The sequence below is a fragment of the Oncorhynchus mykiss genome, chromosome 16 (assembly GCF_013265735.2).
Source record: "Oncorhynchus mykiss isolate Arlee chromosome 16, USDA_OmykA_1.1, whole genome shotgun sequence".
Classification (NCBI taxonomy): Eukaryota; Metazoa; Chordata; class Actinopteri; order Salmoniformes; family Salmonidae; genus Oncorhynchus; species Oncorhynchus mykiss.
The window spans coordinates 4,124,579-4,137,891 of NC_048580.1; the positions used below are offsets into that span (position 1 = coordinate 4,124,579).

Sequence of the window (13,313 nt, forward strand, 5' to 3'; positions counted from 1 at the left end):
CTAAGCCGCTAAGCTGTAAATCTGTATCTTTCAGCCTGTCTGTCTGTGGGTGAGGTAAGAAGCTAAGCCGCTAAGCTGTAAATCTTTCAGCCTGTCTTTCTGTGGGTGAGGTAAGAAGCTAAGCCGCTAAGCTGTAAACCTTTCAGCCTGTCTTTCTGTGGGTGAGGTAAGAAGCTAAGCCGCTAAGCTGTAAACCTTTCAGCCTGTCTTTCTGTGGGTGAGGTAAGAAGCTAAGCCGCTAAGCTGTAAATCTGTATATTTCAGCCTGTCTGTCTGTGGGTGAGGTAAGAAGCTAAGCCGCTAAGCTGTAAACCTTTCAGCCTGCATTCTGTGGGTGAGGTAAGAAGCTAAGCCGCTAAGCTGTAAATCTGTATCTTTCAGCCTGTCTTTCTGTGGGTGAGGTAAGAAGCTAAGCCGCTAAACTGTAAATCTTTCAGCCTGTCTGTCTGTGGGTGAGGTAAGAAGCTAAGCCGCTAAGCTGTAAATCTGTATCTTTCAGCCTGTCTTTCTGTGGGTGAGGTAAGAAGCTAAGCCGCTAAGCTGTAAATCTTTCAGCCTGTCTGTCTGTGGGTGAGGTAAGAAGCTAAGCCGCTAAGCTGTAAACCTTTCAGCCTGTCTTTCTGTGGGTGAGGTAAGAAGCTAAGCCGCTAAGCTGTAAACCTTTCAGCCTGTCTTTCTGTGGGTGAGGTAAGAAGCTAAGCCGCTAAACTGTAAACCTTTCAGCCTGTCTGTCTGTGGGTGAGGTAAGAAGCTAAGCCGCTAAGCTGTAAATCTGTATCTTTCAGCCTGTCTGTCTGTGGGTGAGGTAAGAAGCTAAGCCGCTAAGCTGTAAACCTTTCAGCCTGTCTGTCTGTGGGTGAGGTAAGAAGCTAAGCCGCTAAGCTGTAAATCTTTCAGCCTGTCTTTCTGTGGGTGAGGTAAGAAGCTAAGCCGCTAAGCTGTAAACCTTTCAGCCTGTCTTTCTGTGGGTGAGGTAAGAAGCTAAGCCGCTAAGCTGTAAATCTGTATCTTTCAGCGTGTCTGTCCCTCACCCTCCATCCCCCCTCTCTCTTTTTCCCCCTCACCCTCCACCCCCCCTCTCTCTTCTTCCCTCTCACCCTCCATCCCCCCTCTCTCTTCTTCCCTCTCACCCTCCCCCACTTCTCTCTTCTTCCCTCTCACCCTCCACCCCCCCCCCCCCCTCTCACCCTCCATCCCCCCCACTCGTGCCATGTGAAAGGTACTGGGTTATTAGACAACACAAACCTTCATCAGTGTGAAGTGAAGACAGGAGAATTGATGTGAGGGCATGGACATACACACACACATACACACACATGCACATACACACACACACATACACACACATGCAAACACACACACACACACACACACACACACACACACGCACACACACACACACACATGAACATACACACACAGCCATCAAACACACTCTGAGCTTTGCAATTTAAATTAAGATTTTAAAAAAACTCTAGAGACAAATCAAAGAGACAAGCACTATCTCTTATTTGTAGAACGGAGGGAGGTAGAGGGAGATACAGTATGAGTGAATAAGCATATATATATATATATATTTATCAAGAAAGAGAGATAGAGCAGTATATACAGTGGGGCAAAAAAGTATTTAGTCAGCCACCAATTGTGCAAGTTCTCCCACTTAAAAAGATGAGAGAGGCCTGTAATTTTCATCATAGGTACACTTCAACTATGACAGACAAAATGAGAAAAAGAAATCCAGAAAATCACACTGTAGGATTTTTAATGAATTTATTTGCAAATTATGGTGGAAAATAAGTATTTGGTCAATAACAAAAGTTTACCTAAATACTTTGTTATATACCCTTTGTTGGCAATGACAGAGGTCAAACGTTTTCTGTAAGTCTTCACAAGGTTTTCACACACTGTTACTGGTATTTTGGCCCATTCCTCCATGCAGATCTCCTCTAGAGCAGTGATGTTTTGGGACTGTTGCTGGGCAACACGGACTTTCAACTCCCTCCAAAGATTTTCTATGGGGTTGAGATCTGGAGATCTGGAGACTGGCTAGTCCACTCCAGGACCTTGAAATGCTTCTTACAAAGCCACTCCTTCGTTGCCCGGGTGGTGTGTTTGGGATCATTGTCATGCTGAAAGACCCAGCCACGTTTCATCTTCAATGCCCTTGCTGATGGAAGGAGGTTTTCACTCAAAATCTCACGATACATGGTCCCATTCATTCTTTCCTTTACACGGATCAGTCGTCCTGGTCCCTTTGCAGAAAAACAGCCCCAAAGCATGATAGAGCAGTTTATATATTTATCTAGGAGAGACTGAGCAATCGGGGGAGAAGGGCCTTTGTCAGGGAGGTGACCAAGAACCCGATGGTCACTCTGACAGAGCTCTGGTGTTCCTCTGTGGAGATGGGAGAACCTTCCAGAAGGACAACCATCTCTGCAGCACACCACCAATCAGGCCTTTAATGTAGAGTGGCAAGACGGAAGCCACTCCTCGGTAAAAAGGCACATGACAGCCTGCTTGGAGTTTGCCAAAAGGCACCTAAAGAATCTCAGACCATGAGAAACAAGACTATCTAGTCTGATTAAATGGAGATTGAACTCTTTCCCCTGCATGCGAAGCGTCACGTCTGGAAGAAACCTGGTTCCATCCCTACGGTGAAGCATGGTGGTGGCATCATTCTATGGGGATGTTTTGCAGTGGCAGGGACTGGGACACTAGTCAGGACTGAGGCAAAGATGAATGGAGCAAAGTACAGAGAGATCCTTGATGAAAACATGCTCCAGAGTGCTCAGGACCTCAGACTGGGGCGAAGGTTTACCTTCTAACAGGACAACAACCCTAAGCACACAGTCAAGACAATGCAGGAGTGGCTTCAGGACAAGTTTCAATGTCCTTGAGTGGCCCAGTCAGAGCCTGGACTTGAACCCGATCGAACATCTCTGGAGAGACCTGAAAATAGCTGTGCAGTGACACTCCCTTTCCAACCTGACAGAGCTTGAGAGGATCTGCAAAGAAGAATGGGAGAAACTCCCTAAATACAGGTGTGCCAAGCTTATAGAGTCATACCCAAGAAGACTCAAGGCTGTAATCGCTGCCAAAGGTGCTTCAACAAAGTACTGAGTAAAGGATTGGAATACTTATGTAAATGTGACATTTTCATTTTTAATAAATTTGCAAAATTCAAGGGTTTTTCTTTATTGTTTATATTTTCTACATTGTAGAAAAATAGTGAAGACAATCAAAATGTGAGATTCTTCAACACCCTTTGCTTTGATGACAGCTTTGCACACTCTTGGCATCCTCTCAACCAGCATCATGAGGTAGTCACCTGAAATGCATTTCAATTTACAGGTGTGCTTTGTTAAAAGTTAATTTGTGGAATCTCATTCCTTCTTAATGCGTTTGAGTCAATCAGTTGTGTTGTGACAAGATAGGGGTGGAATACAGAAGATAGCCCTATTTGGTAAAAGACCAAGTCCCTATTACGGCAAGAACAGTTCAAATAAGCAAAGAGAAACAACAGTTCATCATTACTTTAAGACATGAAGGTCAGTCAATGTGGAAAATTTCAAGAACTTTGAAAGTTTCTTCAAGTGCAGTCGCAAAAGCCATCAAGCGCTGTGATGAAACTGGATCTCATGAGGACCGCTACAGGAAAAGAAGACGCAGAGCTCCCTCTACTGCAGAGGACACGCTCATTAGAGTTAACAGCCTCAGATTGCTGCCCAAATAAATGCTTCACAGAGTTCAAGTAACAGACACATCTCAACATCAACTGTTCATGGTTGAATTGCTGCAAAGAAACCACTACTAAAGGACACCAATAAGAAGAAGAGACTTGCTTGGGCCAAGAAACATGAGCAATGGACATTAGACTGGTGGAAATCTGTTCTTTGGTCTGACGTGTCTTTGTGAGATGCAGAGTAGGTGAACGGATGATCTCTCCATGTGTGGTTCCCACCGTGAAGCATGGAGGAGGAGGTGTGATGTCTTTGTGAGATGCAGAGTAGGTGAACGGATGATCTCTGCATGCGTGGTTCCCACCGTGAAGCATGGAGGAGGTGTGGTGTCTTTGTGAGATGCAGAGTAGGTGAACGGATGATCTCTGCATGCGTGGTTCCCACCGTGAAGCATGGAGGAGGAGGTGTTATGGTGTGGCGGTGCTTTGCTGGTGACACTGTCAGTGATTTATTTAGAATTCAAGGCACACTTAACCAGCATGGCTACCACAGCATTCTGCAGCGATACGCCATCCCATCTGGTTTGCGCTTAGTGGGACTATCATTTGTTTTTCAACAGGACAATGACCCAAAACACACCTCCAGGCTGTGTAAGAGCTATTTGACCAAGAAGGAGAGTGATGGAGTGCTGAGTCAGATGACCTGGCCTCCACAATCCCCCTACTTCAACCCAATTTAGATGGTTTGGGATGAGTTGGACCGCAGAGTGAAAGAAAAGAAGCCAACTCAGCAATTGTGGGAACTCCTTCGAGACTGTTGGAAAAGCATTCCCCATGAAGCTGGGTGAGAGAATGCCAAGAGTGTGCAAAGCTGTCATCAAGGCTAAGGGTGGTTTCTTTGAAGAATCTCAAATATAAAATATATTTTGATTTATTTAACACTTTTTTGGTTACTACATGATTCCATATGTGTATTTCATAGTGTTGATGTCTTCACTATTATTCAACAATGTAGAAAATAATAATAAAAATAAAGAAAAACCCTTGAATATGTGTGCAACCTTTTGACTGGTACTGTATGTGACGTACAGTAAATTCCCAATAAGTTCCAGAGAATCCCAATAAGTTCCATAGAATCCCATTAAGTACTAGAGAATCCCAATATATTCCAGAGAATCCCATTAAGTTCCAGAGAATCCCATTAAGTACCAGAGAATCCCATTAAGTACTAGAGAATACCATTAAGTACCAGAGAATCCCATTAAGTACTAGATAATCCCATTAACTTCCAGAGAATCCAATTAAGTACTAGAGAATCCCATTAAGTTCCAGAGAATCCCATTAAGTACTAGAGAATCCCATTAAGTACTAGATAATCCCATTAACTTCCAGAGAATCCCATTAAGTACTAGAGAATCCCATTAAGTACTAGATAATCCCATTAAGTACCAGAGAATCCCATTAAGTACTAGATAATCCCATTAAGTACTAGAGAATCCCATTAAGTACTAGATAATCCCATTAAGTACTAGAGAATCCCATTAAGTACTAGAGAATCCCATTAAGTACCAGAGAATCCCATTAAGTACCAGAGAATCCCATTAAGTTCCAGAGAATCCCATTAAGTACTAGAGAATCCCATTAAGTACTAGAGAATCCCATTAACTTCCAGAGAATCCCATTAAGTACTAGAGAATACCATTAAGTTCCAGAGAATCCCATTAAGTACTAGAGAATACCATTAAGTTCCAGAGAATCCCATTAAGTACTAGAGAATCCCATTAAGTACTAGAGAATCCCATTAAGTACTAGAGAATCCCATTAAGTACTAGAGAATCCCATTAAGTACTAGAGAATCCCATTAAGTTCCAGAGAATCCCATTAAGTACTAGAGAATACCATTAAGTTCCAGAGAATCCCATTAAGTACTAGAGAATACCATTAAGTTCCAGAGAATCCCATTAAGTACTAGAGAATCCCATTAAGTACTAGAGAATCCCATTAAGTACTAGAGAATCCCATTAAGTACTAGAGAATCCCATTAAGTACTAGAGAATCCCATTAAGTACTAGAGAATACCATTAAGTACCAGAGAATCCCATTAAGTACTAGAGAATCCCATTAAGTACTAGAGAATCCCATTAAGTACTAGAGAATCCCATTAAGTACTAGAGAATCCCATTAAGTACCAGAGAATCCCATTAAGTACTAGAAAATCCCATTAAATTCCAGAGAATCCCATTAAGTACTAGAGAATCCCATTAAGTACTAGAGAATCCCATTAAGTACCAGAGAATCCCATTAAGTACTAGAGAATCCCATTAAATTCCAGAGAATCCCATTAAGTACCAGAGAATCCCATTAAGTACTAGAGAATCCCATTAAGTTCAAGAGAATCCCATTAAATTCCAGAGAATCCCATTAAGTTCCAGAGAATCCCATTAAGTACTAGAGAATCCCATTAAGTACTAGAGAATCCCATTAAGTACTAGAGAATCCCATTAAGTACTAGAGAATCCCATTAAGTACCAGAGAATCCCATTAAGTACCAGAGAATCCCATTAAATTCCAGAGAATCCCATTAAGTACTAGAGAATCCCATTAAGTACTAGATAATCCCATTAAGTACTAGAGAATCCCATTAAGTACTAGAGAATCCCATTAACTTCCAGAGAATCCCATTAAGTACTAGAGAATACCATTAAGTTCCAGAGAATCCCATTAAGTACTAGAGAATACCATTAAGTTCCAGATAATCCCATTAAGTACTAGAGAATCCCATTAAGTACTAGAGAATCCCATTAAGTACTAGAGAATCCCATTAAGTACTAGAGAATAACATTAAGTACCAGAGAATCCCATTAAGTACTAGAGAATCCCATTAAGTACTAGAGAATCCCATTAAGTACTAGAGAATCCCATTAAGTACTAGAGAATCCCATTAAGTACTAGAGAATCCCATTAAGTACTAGAGAATCCCATTAAGTACTAGATAATCCCATTAAGTTCCAGAGAATACCATTAAGTACTAGAGAATCCCATTAAGTACCAGAGAATCCCATTAAGTACCAGAGAATCCCATTAAGTACTAGAGAATCCCATTAAGTACCAGAGAATCCCATTAAGTTCCAGAGAATCCCATTAAGTACTAGAGAATCCCATTAAGTACCAGAGAATCCCATTAAGTACCAGAGAATCCCATTAAGTTCCAGAGAATCCCATTAAGTACCAGAGAATCCCATTAAGTTCCAGAGAATCCCATTAAGTACTAGAGAATCCCATTAAGTACCAGAGAATCCCATTAAGTACCAGAGAATCCCATTAAGTTCCAGAGAATCCCATTAAGTACCAGAGAATCCCATTAAGTTCCAGAGAATCCCATTAAGTACAAGAGAATCCCATTAAGTACCAGAGAATCCCATTAAGTTCCAGAGAATCCCATTAAGTACCAGAGAATCCCATTAAGTACCAGAGAATCCCATTAAGTACCAGAGAATCCCATTAAGTTCCAGAGAATCCCATTAAGTACCAGAGAATCCCATTAAGTTCCAGAGAATCCCATTAAGTACTAGAGAATCCCATTAAGTACCAGAGAATCCCATTAAGTACCAGAGAATCCCATTAAGTTCCAGAGAATCCCATTAAGTACTAGAGAATCCTATTAAGTACTAGAGAATCCTATTAAGTACTAGAGAACCCTATTAAGATCTCATTGATCAGACTGAAAGCTGAAACAACCTACACACACACACACACACACACACACACACAGTGCAGGGTTTTATGTATAATAATCCTCTGTAACATCTTAGTTATACACACACACACACACAGAAAGAGAGAGAGAAACACAACATATTGTTTTCAGATTACATAGGCCTATCTAGGAGACCAGGGTGGAGGGAAGACCATTCTGGGACAGTATAGGAATAGAGATAGAGACCAGAGTGGAGGGAAGACCATTCTGGGACAGTATAGGAATAGAGACCAGGGTGGAGGGAAGACCATTCTGGGACAGTATAGGAATAGAGAGCAGGGTAGAGAGAAGACCATTCTGGGACAGTATAGGAATAGAGACCAGGGTGGAGGGAAGACCATTCTGGGACAGTATAGGAATAGAGAGCAGGGTAGAGAGAAGACCATTCTGGGACAGTATAGGAATAGAGACCAGGGTGGAGGGAAGACCATTCTGGGACAGTATAGGAATAGAGACCAGGGCGGAGGGAAGGCCATTCTGGGACAGTATAGGAATAGAGACCAGGGTAGAGGGAAGGCCATTCTGGGACAGTATAGGAATAGAGACCAGGGTGGAGGGAAGACCATTCTGGGACAGTATAGGAATAGAGACCAGGATGGAGGGAAGACCATTCTGGGACACTATAGGAATAGAGACCAGGGTGGAGGGAAGACCATTCTGGGACAGTATAGGAATAGAAACAAGGGTGGAGGGAAGACCATTCTGGGACAGTATAGGAATAGAGACCAGGATGGAGGGAAGACCATTCTGGGACAGTATATGAATAGAGACCAGGGTGGAGGGAAGACCATTCTGGGACAGTATAGGAATAGAGACCAGGATGGAGGGAAGACCATTCTGGGACAGTATAGGAATAGAGACCAGGGTGGAGGGAAGACCATTCTGGGACAGTATAGGAATAGAGACCAGGGTGGAGGGAAGACCATTCTGGGACAGTATAGGAATAGAGACCAGGGCGGAGGGAAGACCATTCTGGGACAGTATAGGAATAGAGACCAGGGTGGAGGGAAGGCCATTCTGGGACAGTATAGGAATAGAGACCAGGGTGGAGGGAAGACCATTCTGGGACAGTATAGGAGTAGAGACCAGGGCGGAGGGAAGACCATTCTGGGACAGTATAGGAATAGAGACCAGGGCGGAGGGAAGACCATTCTGGGACAGTATAGGAATAGAGACCAGGGTGGAGGGAAGACCATTCTGGGACAGTATAGGAATAGAGACCAGGGCGGAGGGAAGACCATTCTGGGACAGTATAGGAATAGAGACCAGGGTGGAGGGAAGACCATTCTGGGACAGTATAGGAATAGAGACCAGGATGGAGGGAAGACCATTCTGGGACAGTATAGGAATAGAGACCAGGGTGGAGGGAAGACCATTCTGGGACAGTATAGGAATAGAGACCAGGGCGGAGGGAAGGTATTTCAGTAGACTAATAACAACTCAAGGCAATTTGACAGAGACAGTTATTTCTTTCTTTCTTTCTCTCTGTGCCTCCCTCTCTCTTCTTAATCTCTCTCGCTCTCCCCCTCTCTCTCTCTCCTGCGCTCTCTCTCTCTCTCTCTCCTGCGCACTCTCTCTCTCACTCTCTCTCTCTCGCTCTCTCCTGCGCGCTCTCTCTCTCCTGCACGCTCTCTCTCTATCTCCTGCGCGCTCTCTCTCTCTCTTTCTCTCTCTCTCTCTCTCCTGCATGCTCTCTCTCTCTCTCTCTCTTTCTCTCTCTCTCTTGCGTGCGCTCTCTTTCTCTTTCTCTCTCTCTCTCTCTGCAGTATTGCCTCAAGGAGAGTATGCGGTTTAGTTTTCTGAGAAGCAGACAGATACTGATTTACTACACCAGAGCATAATGTAATAGAAAAGCCCAGTGCAGAGATAGTCACCTAGCCAGGTCAAAACCAGTTCAATATTACTCCAGACCACACCTTGAACAGTGCTCTCGGTGGCTCTAGCATACAGCCCTAGACATATAGTGCAAGATAGTTTCTGTACTCCTTTCAAAGTACCGGTGGTCTACTGCTGTGTCGTGTTATATCCTTAGCCTACAGGCTCATGTGCTTTAGACAGTAAGTTTGATTTATTAAAACAGCACAGGAACATTGTCTGTCATTTCAAACTATCGTGTCTCTTTTCTCACTTGGTTTGAAGCAGAGTCACTACAAGTTGTATTGTTTTCATTGCTTCCTGTATTTGTGTAAATGAGTAACCTAACACACACTATCACACCCTATGGGTAAAGTCCCAAATGCCACCCTATTCCCTAAATAGTGCACTACTTTTGACCGGGGACCATAGAGCTCGGTTTAAAAGTTGTGCACTATATAGGGAATAGGGTGCTATTTCGGATGCACCCTTTTTATTGTACACTATAATAGAGAAGTGAAAGGTAGCACCCTGAAACCAGAGTAATGATAACAGATACAGTCCAAACTACTGTTGAATTCTGTGAGCGGCCTAAGGTCTGGTGACGACACATATTTACAAACTACATTATATTTCGACGGATGACAGCCTATCACCAGTTTAGGAAAACGGAATGTACATTTTTCTTCCAATCGGATTTCAGATTCAGAAGTCTAATCATTTGTTTCACCAGCTGCTTCCTCAAGATCTATTTCACAGCGTGGAGATGAGCTGCTAGTTTTGTGTACACAATAATAAGAGGCTTGCGCGTGGGTTAGGTTTCCAACGCGACCTGTAGGAGTCACATAACTCTGGTCCGGGGCGTTACGTCGGCTTTGTTGACGCGGTGCTATCAACCCACACGTAACGTCACGGACCAGAGCTACCCGTAGTGCTGATTATAAATCACCTTTTGTCGTAATGACCCAAGGAAGGTAAACCGGTTTCATACCTGGGCTGCCATTCATTCACCGCTGCTGGGGGGTGAAAAAACACTTCCTACTTATTCACTCAGTGTACACCATATCTTCTCCTGACTAGATATGGCTCGAACTACAGCCCCTGTGCCCAACGGAAACCTCAAGATACAACTGAACGGGAATAACTTCAAAAACGAGAATTGTAAGAAAAATGGATACCACAATAAGGCACAGGTAAGTAGAATTACTGGCGAGTAGATGTCATGGGGCGTTTTCCAGTGATATGTGCGACATCTTGAGCAGCCTAACTTTTATTCTCTGTAAAAAAAAAAAATAACAATAGCGAGAAAAAAAACAACACCAACAAAAAAAGTCAATAATATGAACGGCGTAATAATAGTGTAGGCTCTGTTGCCGAGTTAGTGTCTGTCACTGTGACTACATGAAGCGTAGCGCTGCCTGGTGTCTCAGGGTCGCACTTGTTGATGCAGCCCGGTATATTAACTACCTCGTTACATTAAGGCCCACCTCGCATCTCCTCATCTTTATCCGGTCCCGGACGAGCCAAGAAGCACGTGGAATCGGACATTTCACGACACATTTTAAAACAGATTTTATAGATGGTTTTGAAATCTACAAATCTGATTCCTGGTCGTGCATCTTGTGTCTGAACGGTCAAATCTGATTCCTGGTCGTGCATCTTGTGTCTGAACGGTCAAATCTGATTCCTGGTCGTGCATCTTGTGTCTGAACGGTCAAATCTGATTCCTGGTCGTGCATCTTGTGTCTGAACGGTCAAATCTGATTTATTTGCCCTCAATTCTTTGAGGGGGGGTTGTTATTTGGCATATCTTGTAGTTTTCCTACCTAAATAGTTACTGTTGTGTGGACAGTTTGACAATACCGTGTGGTAGTTAACTAGCGAGCTGTTCAGAAACAAATGAGTGAAAGTGTTGGCAAACTAAACGGCACACTAGTTGACCGTTGTGGCCGGACAATAAAAACGGACTCGTTTTGAAAGTTGTGTCATCCTCTTTCAGGCTTTAAACGTGTTCTTACACTTTTGATTTTGAACATTTTGAAAGTAACTGGGAGTCTTCCGTGGCAGGTATTGTTTCCTTAGTTTGCTCTAATCACAACTCCTGAGTGCCACCACCTACCAGTCTACTGTAGTGAGCCCACACACCCTTTTACAACTACAGCAGCCATGTCAGAGTCACTACAGTCTGAAATAGGGATTGTTTTGACAGCTCATGTACTAATGGTTACTAACTAGTACTAATGGTTACTAACTAGTACTAGTACTTAGTTCGTTATATTATTGGAAAACAAAAGCGCAAGTGGAAAAAAAAAAATATGTGCGCATGTGCCAAAAGATCGCAACAATGCCAAATTAGCATAACCATTACAGATAAATCCACACTTTCTAAATTGCCTCATATATATATATATATATATATATATATATATATATATATATATATATATGGCAATTAAAAAGCAAGTGCCATTTAATAGTAATTTATTGAAACTCTAAAATCAACTGGTTATATTATATCGTGGAAGACAATATTTTAAAAAGCAGTAACCTCAGCAATGGTGCTTTGATGGAGAAGCCTATGGCTGTGCAATGACATAGCCTTGTTTGGTTAATTTAGCAGACAATATGCTCTTATTTATTGAGCCCTTATCACAGTCAAGACACACCTACACTACCGGTCAAAAGGTTTAGAACACCTACTCATTCAAATCAAATCAAATCAAATGTATTTATATAGGCCTTCGTACATCAACTGATATCTCAAAGTGCTGTACAGACACGCAGCCTAAAACCCCCAAACAGCAAGCAATGCAGGTGTAGAAGCACGGAGTCAAGGGTTTTTCTTTATTTTCTTTATTTTTACTATTTTCTACATTGTAGAATAATAGTTGAGACATCAACACTATTAAATAACACATATGGAATCATGTAGTAACCAAAAAAAGTGTTAATCAAAATTGATTTTAGATTCTTCAAAGTAGCCACCCTTTGCCTTGATGACAGCTTTGCACACATTGCACACAATAAATAAAATTACGTAATATAACATAATAAAATAATAGAATATATAAAAAATATATATATATTTAAAAAAAAAGATGGCCATGGTGAAGTGATGCCCATACCTGGAACAGTTGGAGAACATTTGAAACTCAATCTGGCGAGATGAAAAACCCGTTTTTTAAACCCGTGGTTAACAAACCAAAATCTGTTTTCTTTTGGATATACAGATGTTCAATTTGGTTTATTCTGCCTGTTCTTTGGAATTTTGAAAATGTATTAACAATTTCACACTGAACACTGACATACAGAGCATTAGGAAAGTATTCAGACTTATTCAACATTTTGTTAAGTTACAGCCTTATTCTAAAATTTAGATTTTTAATTTTTTTATCCATCTACACACAATACCCCATAATGACAGCAAAAACAGGTTTAGACATTATGCTAATTTATTATTCATTTATAAAACAGAACTATCACATTTACATAAGTATTCAGACCCTTTACTCAGTACTTTGTTAAAGCACCTTTGGCAGTGATTACAGCCTCGAGTCTTATTGGGTTTGACGCTACAAGCTTGGCACACCTGTATTTGGGGAGTTTCTTACATTCTTCTGTGCAGATCCTATCAAGCTCTGTCAGGTTGGATGGGGAGCGTCACTGCACAGGTCTCTCCAGAGATGTTCGATCGGGTTCAAGTCTGGGCTCTGGCTGGGCCACTAAAAGACATTCAGAGACTTGTCCCGAAGCCACTCCTGCGTTATCTTGGCTGTGTGCTTAGGGTCATTGTCCTATTAGAAGGTGAATCTTCACCCTAGTCTGAGGTCCTGAGAGCTCTGGAGCAGGTTTTCATCAAGGATCTCTCTGTACTTTGGTCCGTTCATCTTTCCATCAATCCTGACTAGTCTCCCAGTCCCTGCCGCTGAAACACATCCCCACAGCATGATGCTGCCACCACCGTGCTTCACCGCAGGGATGGTATTGGCCAAGTGATGCGCGTTGCCTGGTTTCTTCCAGATG

The 13,313-nt window shown here is 42.3% G+C and overlaps 1 protein-coding gene across 1 annotated transcript in view; it reads left to right on the forward strand.

Annotated features, from left to right (window-relative positions):
• Nucleotides 1-9,838: 9,838 nt before the first annotated feature.
• sptlc3 (serine palmitoyltransferase, long chain base subunit 3) overlaps nucleotides 9,839-13,313 on the forward strand; it is a 94,962-nt gene continuing 91,487 nt past the window's right edge. Inside the window, exon 1 of the mRNA XM_036945981.1 lies at nucleotides 9,839-10,483. Within this exon, the coding sequence (XP_036801876.1) occupies nucleotides 10,373-10,483 (111 nt within the window). The 5' untranslated portion in view covers nucleotides 9,839-10,372. The remainder of the gene's footprint in view (nucleotides 10,484-13,313) is intronic.